Below are 13,739 nucleotides of genomic sequence, written 5' to 3' on the forward strand. Positions count from 1 at the left end.
TCAATTTGGGAGTACAGTATTACTCCGGGTCAATTTTGGAGTATAGTATTACTCAGGTCATTCTGTGTGGGCAGTATTACTCGGGAACAGTATTACTCAGGTCAATCTGAGAGAAAATATTACTTAAAGTCAATACGGGATTATAGTATTACTCAGGGTCAATCCGGAGTAGAGTATTACTCAGGGTCAATCTGGAGTAGACTTTTACTCAGGGTAAATCTGGAAATACAATATTGCACAGGGTCAATCCGGATGTGCAGAATTACTCAATGATCAATCTGGAGTAGACTTACTCGGGGTCAATCCCGGAGCACAATATTTCTCAGGATCTGTCTGGAGTAGTCTTTTACTGAGGATATTTCTGGGGGCACAGTATTACTCAGGGTCAATCTCGGAGTACAGTATTACTCAGGAAGAATCTGGAGTAGACTTTTACTCAGGGTATATCCGGGGGCACAGTATTACTCAGTCTCAAGCTGGGTGTGCAGTATTACTCAGATCAGTTGGGAGTACAGTATTACTCGGTCAATCCAAGAATGCTGCATTACTCTGGGTCAATCCAGGAGTACAGTGTTGCTCGGGGTCAATTTGGCTGTGCTGTATTACTCAGAGTCAATCCAGGAATTCAGTATTACTCCGATCTGGAGTACAATGTTACTCCAGGCCAATCTGGAGTACAGTATTACTCAAGCAATCCGGAAGTACAGTATTACTTAGGTCAACACGGCAGTATGGAATTCTGGAGCAGCAATGTATGGTACTCTGGAGCAGTCGACAGGGAGAAACTGTTCCCATTGGTGGAACGGTTGAGGAGCAGAGCGAGAGTCATTCCCGGCTTGTGGTGTCAGGTTCTGGGAGGGTTAAGATCCAACCCCCCCCCATCTAAATATTTGCAACGCAACAGTATTCAGCTCAGAAGTGTTTATTTTATATAAAACTAAATTTCTGTACAATAATGACACTGACTTGTATTTCTGAGCAGGTGATCTAGAGATGACCCTGGTCCCATTTGCAGAGGTTGACCCAGTTGATGGTACGCTGGAGATTAAGGAGGTGCAGGAGACGGATGCTGGAGAGTATACCTGCGTGGCAAGCAATGAGGCAGGCACCTCCTCTGCCATGGTTATGTTAGATGTTGGTTGTAAGTTACGATCTGCACATTTTGAAAACTTATCACAAACCGGTTCTCTGTTGGCCTTGTGTCATCGTGAATTCAAGATGTCTCCAAGCTTGGGGAGCTGCCTCTGACGTATTCCTTCCTCCCTTTTCTCAGCTGCCCCTCGGTTCTCCGAGACCCCCTCTGATGTCTCCGTGACTATTGGTCAGAACGTGACGTTGCCTTGCAGTGCAGTCGGGGACCCTGCTCCCCAGGTCACCTGGCAACGAATAGACGGACGACACATCTTTGCCAAAGCTGATTCAATGAGTTTCATGAGCCAACTGAAGACGGGCAGCTTGTTCATAGAGAGTAAGTTCAGGGAGGTCTACAATAGCACTGTCTAATAGAAAATGCAGATGAGCTACAGGTATGGCTAAGGTGATGCTATTTTACCTGCAAACACTCACATGTCCGCCTATTTCCGTGATAAACATCTACCATCGTTCAATGAATGCGCAAGTAAAACAGCCACACCAATCAAAAAACACTTGCACAAAAACGAAACATGTAATATTTGTCTTTTAGTTATCCGCTCTCAGCTAGCCTGGTCTCTTGTACGGATGCAACGTCAATGTTCAGCCTATCAATTCCTTGTCTTGTGCGTATTATGGACCAGCTGGAGGCTGTCCGTCATTCCCATGCACATGGTCCTGATATTCCAGTTTGCCGAGGGAGAATTGGATCTTCTTTCTTTCTCTTACTTTTGTTTGTTTGCCTGGTGCATGCGTCCCAGCCACTTGTTGAACAGACTCTCTAAACTCCCAGCACTACTGAGCCAGATGGAGTGTGACGGGTCACTGTGACGGCACAGCTGATGGTAAAGGCCGAGCTTCCCACAGCCCAAAGGGGAAATTTGAAACCGCTGTCGTTGCAATTTGGATATTATGAGGAGCGGTTCTAAAATGATGAAAATATGTCCCCAACTACTTGTGATGATTTTATAGTGAAGTAAATGTTTATTACAGAATAAAGGATAAACATAGAAAATTATACTCTGCAGTGAAACTGGAGTGCCTACTCCAGACAGCAAGGTTGGGAATGATTAATGGAGATCCCAGGCTGTGGAAGTGCCAGGGGCTCCCTCTCGCCCTCCGCGGTTCAGTCCAAAGTATTGCAAAGTACCACCTTTGGCACCAGCTTTGTTGCCAAAAAGATGTCACTTTTATTGATCAGTCCACTCCAGACTTTTCATTGGGGATAACTCCCTTAGCCTTCAGCTCTCCCAAGGTATCAGCAAGGCAGTGGAGCTGTGCGCCCAGAGCTGAAAGTTTGGCCAATGAGTGCTAGGGAATGTCATCATGGTGGCCTGCATGTCCAAAATTAACCTTCCAACATTTCCCAAAAGATTTAAACTTAGATTCACAATTAAACGCCTTTTTCAAGCAACAGTTCCCATAGATTCTTAATTCATAAACATTCCAGAAATATTGCCGCAAAGCACCCACTGTTGCTACAGTGGAGGTATTTCACAGGGCTGCTCTCCCACACTCATTTGACAATGGAAATTGAATTTCCATATTCCCATGCAGTGGGAGAGGGAGTGAAATAAAGACAGTGAACTGCAACTGCTCAACCTCACCTCATGTAGGACCTTTACATCTGACAGATTTTTATCCCTGCAGTACAGTGCAGTTTGTATTGCGACCCAGAGTCCGTAAATTCATATACAATGTCTTGTTGAATAGTCCCGTTCTCTAGGAAACACCGTGGTCAAAACACAAATAAAAAATAAAAAATTCACATAATCTGGAATGTTGATTCAATCCACGCACACTTATTCTCATTAAAATGTGGCCAGACAATGCGAAGGTGCACAGAGACACAATTTTGTTTAATTCTGCGTACTAGTAGCTATAGATTAAAGCATTGACTTGGCATGAGTCAGCCCACTTCTCCCCGCTTCCTTTCCCCCAGATGTTACTGGCTTACATCTCGTCTTTACCTTTTTCCAGGTGTGTGGTTGGATGATGAAGCCAGGTATGTGTGCGAGGCGCAGAACCAGTTTGGAGTAATCCGTGCAGAGGTAACACTGACCATCATTGGCCTTGGTGAGTCACAGGATCGTACAATCCAGAAACAGGCACATTAGGGCTGTGCCTTTTCCTCGCATGAGTGACCCAATCCAACTCAGTGTGTTCCCTATTTCTTTTAACATTTCTCTTTTTCAAACAATTGTCTAATTCTGTTAAGGAGATTTTTTGTCCGCTGCTTTTTCTGATGGGGATTTCCACATCTGAACCAACTTCTCTTGGAAGGGTTTTTCCACACCCTCACTTTTCATGACTTTCGGGATTGCCTTAAATTTATGTCTCATTATTCCCACCCCACTGACCAGTGGAAACGGGTTTTCACTATTCATCTTAATGCGATTTGAAAGCCTCTCCCAGGAAACCCTGAACATTTTGAGTCTTTCTTTCTGACTGAAAGCTCCTGGGCGGGTTTCTCCGTCCCGTTGAGCCAGATTTCTGGTACGGCACGCCGTCGGGATTTTCCGATTTGCTGGCTGGTCAATGGGGTTTCCCATTATGGGGCAGCCCCACGCTATCGGGAAACACCCAGGCTGCCGTCAAAATGGAGAATCCCGACAGCGGAGAATCCAAACCCTAGTGCCTGGTGAAGTCCCAGTGAACCTGCACTGCACCTTTCCCATGATTCTTGCATCTTTCTATTGATTGGTTGACGAAATATCCACGTAATGTTCAAACTAAGTGGTGACGGCAGAGTTTAGAGTCTTAAGGGGTGTAGTCAGAGCAATACAAGTGGAGCTCCACGCTGCGGCACAGTGGTTAGCACTGCTGCCTCACAGCGCCAGGGACCCGGGTTCAATTCCAGTCTTGGGCGACTGTCTGTGTGGAGTTTGTACGTTCTCCTAGTGTCTGTGTGGGTTTCCTCCGGGTGCTCCGGTTTCCTCCCAAAGTCCAAAGATGTACAGGTTAGGTGGTTGGCCATGCTAAATTGTCCCTTAGTGTCCAAAGTTGTGCAGAATAGGTGGGGCTATGGGGATAGGGCAGGCAGTGGGCCTAGATGGGGTCCTCTGTCGAAGGGTTGAAGCTACCCGATGGGCTGAATGGCCTCCTTCTCCACTGTAGGGATTCTATGCACTTGAGTATACCATGTCTAGCCTGGGGATATCATTACAGAGTGTCATGTGGTGATATGCATCACTGTAAATACACAAGCGGTTAATGTAAATACAGTACGACTAAGTAAACACTAGAGGGAGCACCATAGACGTCATGACATGCAGACATACAGCTAATGCACGCATAGAATAGGACACGACCAATGGGCAGTCTAGACACACAGAGATGACACTACCACAAGGGGGCATTACACAACCCATATATAAGGACAGGGCACACATGCTCTGTCTCTTTCCACAGGCGACACTTAGAGAGTAGGACAGGGGCAGATCAGAAGCATCACACCCACCGCGTGGCTTAGAGCAGACTGGTTAGTTAGACTGAGTTACTACAGCAAGATTAGCAGGAGAGTCGAACTCATAGAGAACTGTGCTAATGGTTCAATAAATCACATTGAACTTACTTGAAAGTCTGGAGTATCTTTTGGTCAAAGCTGCATCGAGTTGCAGCCTGTGTCATCCCAGAGTACATAACACAACATGTCCTAGCTGTTATTCTTCGCCTCTCGTGGTATATTTATTCCACATGCTCAGGAAAGAAAGACCAGGGGCGGGATTCTCCACTCCCGCGCCGAAGTGCCCACGCCGTCGTGAACGCCGTCGAGGTTCACGACGGCGCAAAACGGCCCGTTCCCGACTGATTCAGGCCCCGACAATGGGCTAGGATCGGGGCCGCGTCATCTACACACGCCAGGCCTCGTCGCCGCGTAAAGGCGGCGCCGCATAGATGATGCGGCCGGCGCCGCATAACTGGCGTCACCCGCGCATGCGTGGTTGCCGTCCTCTCTGAGTCCACCCCGCAAGAAGATGGCGGACGGATCTTGCGGGGCCGAGGAAGGAAGGGGGTCCTCCTTCAGAGAGGACGGCCCGATGATCGGTGGGCACCGATCGCGGGCCATGCCACATTTGAGGTACCCCCCGGTGCAGGATCCCCCCTCCTCCCCCCGCAGGCCCCCCCCCCCCAGCGTTCCCGCGCTGTCCCCGACGGCAGCGACCAGGTGTGGACGGCGCCGGGGGGAACCCGCCGTTTTGGCCTGGACGCTCGGCCCATCCGGGCCTGAGAATAGCTGGGGTGCCGGAGAATCGCCATTTTGGGTGTCTCCGGCGATTCTCCGGCCTGCGGCCCGCGGAATTCGACGGGGCCGTTCCCGCCGCTTGGGAGAATCGCGGGAGGGCGTCGGACCGGCGTCCCGGGAAATTTTGGCGGCCCAGGCGATTCTCCCAACTGGCGCGGGAGTGGAGAATCTCGCCCCAGATTTTGTGCTGGATGAGGAGGAGGAGGTTTCTGCCTGTTGTGAATCTGTTCTAACCCGTTCTGCCTTTTCCATTTGTCCTGGCAATTGGAAAAATCTGATTGAATGACAGCAGAATTCTGATGGGGCTGCGGCAGATTTTAGTGACTGTGTGCACAAAATGGGCCTGACAACATAGCCATTCCTGGCTCCTTTTTATACCATTGAGACATTTTACACTTCCACATGCATTTCTCTCAAACCAAACATTTAGACTGCTGTTTGATTCACAAGGCATGCTCGATACTCCATGTTAGAATGCTCAGCCACGCAGTTTTCGTTGCATCCACATTCCTCCTTTGAGTAAATACCTAGATTTTTATTAAAATAAAATAGCTGCTGATAATCTTTCCAAACCACCATCCCCTTTTTGTTCAGGCTATCTCAATAAGCCATTTTTAGTCGTATGAAGCGATGCCATTTTGATTTGATTTATTATTGTCACATGAATTAGTCTACAGTGAAAAGTATTGTTTCTTGCACGCTGTACAAACAATGCATACCGTACATAGGGAAGGAAGGAGAGACTGCAAATGTTACAGTTATAGCAAGGTGTAGTGAAAAGCTCAACTTAATACGAGGTAGGTCCATTCAAAAGTCTGATGGCAGTAGGGAAGAAGCTGTTCTTGAGTCAGTTGGGACGCGACCTCAAACTTTGGTCTCCTTTTCCTGACGGAAGAAGGTGGAAGAGAGTATGTCCGGGGTGCGTTGGGTCCTTAATTATGCTGGCTGCCTTTCCGAGGCAGTGGGAATTATAGACAGAGTCGATGGAGGGGAGGCTGGTTTGCGTGATGGATTGGCCTACATTCACAACCTTTTGTAGTTTCCTGCGGTCTTGGGCAGAGCAGGATCCGTATCAAGCTGTGATACAACCAGAAAGAATGATAGGGATCAATGTGAGGCCCTGCAGAAGGAAATGTGGAATAAAATCAACCTTCTTCCCTTCTGGATGTGACCCTGGGTGTTATTGATCAAAGCAAACTGTTCAATAAGAAGTGAAACACTAAATTGTTCACGTCCGATTTGATCCTTCTATTCTTGTCCAAAGTTGCCCCTGAAGTGGTGGAAAGCATTTCAGTTGTCAATGTGCTGGAGGGCCGGTCTCTGACATTACCTTGCGTGGTCCTGGCTGGTAACCCCTTCCCAGAACGTTACTGGTTAAAAGATAACCAGCTGGTGAGTATACTCTTCAAGACCATTCCTATCTCGGGGCTTTCTCTTTGCGCCTTCATAGAGTTCCAAGTCAGATATGTTGTGTGACTCGGAGGGAAGCGTGGAGGTGTTGGTGATCCCAAGTATCTGCTGCCCATGTCCTTCAGAGTTGCCTTGTCCAGCCTTTCCACCTGTGGGAGGGGCGTATTTCCATTTTTTTCTCACTCGAGGGCACATTTCTGAAAGAGAACCTCCGCCGGGTGGGAGAATCGCCGGGGGTCGGCGTGAATCCCGCCCCCGCCGTCCTCCCAATTCTCCCACCCCCAAAAACCGGCCCGGCGTGAGTCGCGCCGCCCGCCTCGGAGAATGGCGGGGTCCTGCGCGACTCAATGGGCCCCAGGGCTGCCCGGATTCTCCGGCCCGCGATGGGCCGACGTCCCGCCCGTTCTATGCCGATCCCGCCGGCGTAAATTGGAGTTGGTCCCTTACCAGCGGGACCTGGCGGGGCGGGCGGGCTCCGGGGTTCTTGGGGGGGTCGCGGGGGGATCTGGCCCCGGGAGGTGCCTCCACGGTGGCCTGGCCCGCGGTCGGGGCCCACCGATCCGCGGGAGGGCCTGTGCCGTGGGGGCACTCTATTCCTTCCGCACCGGAGGCCGTGGTCATCCGCCATTCCCGGTGCGGAAGTGATTTCTTGTGTGCATGCGCAGGGATGGTGGCAGCATGCGCTGGCGCTCACGCACATGCGCCAACTCGCGCCGGCTGGCGGAGGCCATTCGGCGTCGGTTGGCATGGTGCCAGGCCGGTGGGGCACCAACACGGCGGGGCGGGCCTAGCCCCTGAAGGTGCAGGAGAATCCCACCCGAGGTTTGGCGCAACTTCAAACTCAACTTCAAAAACAATGTATTAAGAAAATAAGCAATTGCCGAACCAAAATTAAACAACGCCTTAGCAAACGCAGTCAAGGAATGGCCTGCGATTGTTACCTCAACTGGGGCAACTAATGCTCCAATTACCCTCTGACAGATCAGGCCAGGGGAAGGGAGAGCGAGTTTCGATTCTTGTTCCTGAATACTGTGTAGTGAGACCCATTGGAAAGTTGCCGTGTGGGTCGGGGCAGGAAATTCAGCTCAGAGACCGTCTGTGGTCAGCTGGTTGGACGACCAGATTAGGAACCAGTCTCGGATGTTGAATGAGATGCCAGGACTGGCTGGCGGGAGGAGTCAGCATATTGCCAGAGGAAGTAAAAACAGGGGGAGGGAGAACTGGAAAAGCAAACAGAAGAAAAACAGAAACTTGCCCTGCGCCACTGACGACAAAGAGAGGAATATCATTCGCAAAATACAGCGGATGCTGGAATCTGAAACAAGAACAGAGGACGCTGGAAAAACCTAGCAGGTCCAGCAGCACCTGGCAGGAGAGAAGGCCGAGTTAACGTTTCCAGTCCTTTCGGCTCTTCATCAGAACTGAAGAGAGGGAGAATGTGTGAGAAAATGTAGCTGGGAGAGAACAAAAGACAGATGGCCTGCTGTGGGAGGGGTGGGGGGTGGGGGGGGGGGTTTGCATTGAGGCATTACATGTATGGGATATTTTTAAAAAGAGGGTTTAAGATGGAGGAGAAAGGTCGCAATCTAAAGCTGCCAAACTCAGCGCTGAGTGTGTGTAAGTAATATAATTCTTCATCTCTTCGAGAATTTTCCTCTCAGTGAGCTCATTCTGTATTCCCTCCCTGCAGCTAAGTTTGGACAGGCGCCTGTCCATCCGAAGTGACGGCAGTTTCCATATTGAGAGAGCAGAGCAAGGAGATGCAGGGAGATACATGTGCACCATCAGAAATGTGGTGGGATCTGTTAATAAGACCATCACCGTGTACGTCCAAGGTGAGTAGGGTGGAGCGAGACACAGCGATTATTTTTACAACGGTTTCCAGTTTCATTGTGGCCTACGCATATCTGCTGACGGTATTGCCAGGTACGGGGGTCGATTGGGATGATCGATATGCTGTCCTCCTACTTAAGTTTCACATCCTGTGCGCAGATAGGAATCCATTCAGCTCGTAACCGGTGCTTCGAAGTGCCTCTCGCTCCACTGTAGGATTTTGACAGCAAGGTTTCATATTTAACCTGGAGAGGACCTCTGGAAACAATTCCCTGGAGGTACGGATGGGGCTTTTCATCTGGATTACCTCCTCTGGAGTTCTGCTCCCTGGCTGAACCAGAGGAACTCTCGTTTACATGGTCAGTGGTCCTGTATTCACGAGGCTGCTCCCTTGCACAGCCGGACTCTGGTGGCATTGGATGAGTTCCGGTGACTTCTGTAGCTGCCGCCATTGTAACTGGTGATGGCTGAAGAGAGTCAGAGCAGAAACTGGACTGAGGAAAAATACTGACCGCATCAGGGCTTAATATTGACTGTCCGGATTCCTCTGTCTCAATGATTACCAACATCAACCTCAAACAAGGGAAGCACTGAATTGCTGCATTGGGGCTGGTTTAGCACAGGGCTAAATCGCTGGGTTTGAAAGCAGACCAAGGCAGGCCGGCAGCACGGTTCAATTCCCGTACCAGCCTCCCCGAACAGGCGCCGGAATGTGGCGACTCGGGGCTTTTCACAGTAACTTCATTTGAAGCCTACTTGTGACAATAAGCGATTTTCATTTCATTTCATTTTTCTTTTTAAAAAAATGTTTTTATTCAAGGTTTTTCAATAATTTTTACAAAACACTCCAAAAAGGAAAATAGTACAAAGAAAACAGGGCAATGTGCCAACAAAACAGAACAACTTAACCCTCTAAACGATTAACAATTTAACACCCTTCTCAAAGCAAAATGGGGCATCCCCCCTTACAAAATGAAAAAGAAATCAGCCCCCCCACCGCGGGTTGCTGCTGCTGACCTCCACCTAGCGTTCCACGAGAAAGTCAAGGAACGGTTGCCACCGCCTGGAGAACCCCTGCAAGGACCCTCGCAAGGCAAACTTTATCTTCTCCAACCTGAGAAATCCCGCCATGTCACTGACCCAAGCCTCTACACTTGGGGGTTTCGTGTCCCTCCACATTAACAAGAGCCTTCGCCGGGCTACCAAGGAGGCAAAGGCCAGAACTCCGGCCTCTTTCGACTCCTGCGCTCCCGGATCGTCCGATACACCAAATATCGCTATTCCCCCAGCTCGGTTTTACCCGAGTGTCCAAGACCTTGGACATAGCCTTTGCAAAGCCTTTCCAGAATCCTGTAAGTGCCGGGCATGCCCAGAACATATGGACATGGTTTGCTGGGCTCCCTGAACACCTCACACACCGTCCTCCACCCCAAAGAACTGACTCATTCTCGCCACTGTCATATGCGCCCGGTGCGCCACCTTAAACTGAATCAGGCTCAGCCTGGCGCAAGATGAGGAGGAATTGACCCTGCCCAGGGCATCAGCCCACAGGCCCTCATCCAGCTCCTCCTCCCACTTGCCCTTCAGCTCCTCCACCGAGGCTTCCTCCACCTCCTGCAGCTCCTGGTATATGTCCGATACCTTGCCATCCCTTACCCACCCGCCCGAGACCACCCTATCCTGTATCCTCCGGGCAGGCAGCAGCGGGAATTCCACTACCTGCTTTCTCACGAACGCCCGAACCTGCATATACCTAAAGGCATTTCCCAGAGGCAACCCAAATTTCTCCTCCAACGCCTTCAGACTGGCAAAAGTTCCATCGATGAATAAATCCCCCATCCTTTTAATTCCCGCCCGGTGCCAGCTTAGGAACCCCCGTCTATCCTATCTGGAACGAACCTATGGTTGTCCCGTATCGGCACCCAGACTGAGGCCTCTACCTCCCGCCTTTGCCGTCTCCACTGCCCCCAAATCCTCAAACGACTGCGCTCCAAGAACAGCCTCTTAACCCTCGGGGTCTTATTTGCCCACACAAATCCCATAATGCTCATGTTTAACCGCTTAAAGAAGGCCTTGGGGATGAGAATGGGCAGGCACTGAAAGACGAACAGGAACCTAGGGAGGACCGTCATCTTAACGGACTGCACCCTACCCGCCAGGGAGAGTGGCAACATGTCCCACCTCCTGAAGTCCTCCTCCATCTGGTCCACCAGCCGTGCCAGATTGAGCTTATCCAAGACCCCCCAACTCTTAGCCACCTGGATGCCCAAATACCGAAAACTCCTCTCCGCCATCTTGAGTGGTAGCTCCTCCAACCTCTTTCCCTGGCCCCTCGCATGCACCACAAACAGCTCGCTCTTCCCCACATTGAGCTTATATCCCGAGAAGTCTCCAAACTCCCTAAGGGTCTGCATGACCTCCCCCATCTCCTCCACCGGATCCGCAATGTACAGGAGCAGGTCAACCGCATACAGTGAACCCCGATGCTCCTCCCCCCCCGAGCCAGCCCCCTCCAGTTTCTGGACTCCCTCCTCTGTCTCCGATCCCCTCTATTGGATTCCTTCTCAAAGTCTCCAGCCCTCCCCCCACTAAAGTGGGGTGACCAAAGTCCCCCACTCTATCCCCCCTATACACCAATGTGGACACCAAGCCAGTACCGCCCCCCCCACCCCCCCGCCTCGGGCCCCGCCCCCTTTCCGCGGGTAAAAGCCCGCGCTCCCTGCCTGGGCCGCCCCCGCCCCCTGTGGCGCTGCTCCTTCCACCTGCAGCCTCGCCCCAATCCCCGAAGGCCCAGGGCCACAGGCCCACACAACCCCAAGAAAACGCGGGGGACAACCCCCCCCCCCCCCCAAACAAGCCCACATAAAGAAAAAACATCGCCCCCTCCCACTCCTCAGCTTCCCCAATAACATGCTGCAAACCATTAATTTGAGTCCAACTTCTCATTTTTGATAAAGGTCCACACCTCATCCGGCGTATCAAAATAGTGGTGCCGATCCTGATACGTGACCCACAGCCGCGCAGGCTGTAACAGCCCGAACGTCACCCCTTTCCGTGGAGAACCGCCTTGCGCCGGTTGAACCCTGCCCGCTTCTTGGCCAGCTCTGCACTCCAGTCCTGATAGATGCGGATTTCAGCATTCTCCCACCTACTGCTCCTCTCCTTCTTCACCCATCGCAGGACACACTCCCTGTCGGTGAAGCGGTGGAACCTCACCACCACGGCCCTCGGCGGCTCATTTGTCCTCGGCCTCCTCGCCAGGACCCTGTGTGCCCCATCCAGCTCCAGGGGCCTCGGGAAGGCTCCCGCGCCCATCAGCGTACTCAGCATCGTAGCCACATACGCCCCAGCATCCGACCCCTCCACGCCCTCAGGGAGACCCAGAATCCGCAGGTTCTTCATCCTCGACATATTCTCCAAGTCCTCGAACTTCTCCTGCCATTTTTTGTGCAGCGCCTCGTGCGCCTCCACTTTGACCGCCAGGCCCAGGATCTCATCCTCATTATCAGAGGCCTTCTGCCGCACCTCCTTTAATGCCGTCCCCTGCATCTTCTGGGTCTCCACCTGCCTTTCAATCGACGCCTTCATAGGGGCCAACATCTCCGACTTCAATTCCGCAAAGTGGCTTATCAAAAACTCCTGCTGCTCCCGAGACCACTGAGCTCACGCTGCCTGGTCTCCACCCGCCGCCATCTTGCTTTTTCACGCCCGTTCTCCTCTCTTCTCTAGTGCCACTTTTTTAACCGCCCCATTCCTGGTCCACTCCATACAGTGCTGGGGGAACCTCACTGCTTCCTTCCCACACCGGGAATCGTCGTCCAAGTGCCACTGGGGCTCCTTTAAAGGGCCCAAAAGTCCGTTCTCGGCAGGAGCTGCCGACCGTGCGACCTCCCCAGGCATAGCCGCAACCGGAAGTCTCATTTCACTTTTCATTTTTTTCATTTCATTTAATTTCATTACTTCAACCACAAAGGAGGGAGACAAATTCAGAGGGTGGTTGAGGGGAACAAGAGTTGGCCATTCAGCCCCTTCAGCCTGATCTGCCATTAAGTAAAATCATGTCTGACTTGATAATAATCACAAATCTGCAGCCCGCCTACAGCCCGTTAACCTTTCACCCCTTTTCTTACCAAGAATCTATCTACCTCTACCGTAAAACTATTCAAACGCTCTGCTTCCATTGCCTTCTCCTGAAGAAAGTTCCAAAGATCACAATCCCCTGAGAGAATATTTTTTTGCCTCATCTCCGTTTTAAATGGGTGGCCGCGTATTTTTAAATAGTGTCCCCTAGTTCCAATGTCTCCCACCAAAGGAAACCTTCTCTCCACATCCACCCTGTCAGTACCCCTCAGGATCTTAAAGGCTTCAATCAAGTCGCCTCTTCTAAACACCAGCAGGATACAAGCCTTTTCCACATCGGACAAATTTATAATTATAGAAAATATATAAAAGACACGGGGCCGTTGCGATGTAAACTCGAAGATGCGCCTCCACTTTGACCGCCAGGCCCAGGATCTCATCCTCATTATCAGAGGCTTTCTGCCGCGCCTCCTTTAATGCCGTCCCCTGCATCTTCTGGGTCTCCACCGATTCACCTGAAAGATTTCTATATCTAGTTGCCCAGTGGGGGCGAGATCCCGATTGCGACGCCTCCCGAGATTCCAGTCGATCTCGCAAGAGGCTCCGAGTGTCGCAAATCTCGCGAGAGGCTTCCAAGTCGGGCGCAAAGAGGCCGCTGAATTGCGCGTGCTATTTTGGAGTCAGTAAGGAAAGGCGGGCACAGGGAGACTGATTGCTCGGGAAAGAAAACGCAGAATATTGGTGCAAATGATAAATTATTAATATTATCAGTTTGCTTCCGTGTATGTTGACCTTTTTCACCATGTGTCATTTTTTTATATCTAGTACTTCCGTCAATTAAATCTGGACATATTGTTTACATCACTGATGAGGGGATGTCTGTCACTCTGTTGTGTGAATCCAGCGGTTCTCCTAAACCAACACTCATCTGGTCCAAGGTACGACCTAGCCACAGGGCCCTGTCTGATATATAGTCAACTCACAGGGTCCAAAAGTAGGTTACTATGGAAACGAGACTGAACCCTATAAACTGTGCTGC

General features: G+C 50.9%; 1 protein-coding gene across 1 annotated transcript in view; it reads left to right on the forward strand.

The window, feature by feature from the left end:
• The window catches only part of LOC140399244 (hemicentin-1-like), a 492,970-nt gene that overhangs the window by 157,636 nt on the left and 321,595 nt on the right, over positions 1–13,739 (forward strand). Inside the window, 6 exon segments of the mRNA XM_072488667.1 lie at positions 983–1,141; positions 1,274–1,468; positions 3,112–3,207; positions 6,642–6,769; positions 8,478–8,622; positions 13,526–13,638. Of these exon segments, the coding sequence (XP_072344768.1) occupies positions 983–1,141; positions 1,274–1,468; positions 3,112–3,207; positions 6,642–6,769; positions 8,478–8,622; positions 13,526–13,638 (836 nt within the window).

The sequence above is a fragment of the Scyliorhinus torazame genome, chromosome 22 (assembly GCF_047496885.1).
Source record: "Scyliorhinus torazame isolate Kashiwa2021f chromosome 22, sScyTor2.1, whole genome shotgun sequence".
NCBI lineage: Eukaryota > Metazoa > Chordata > Chondrichthyes > Carcharhiniformes > Scyliorhinidae > Scyliorhinus > Scyliorhinus torazame.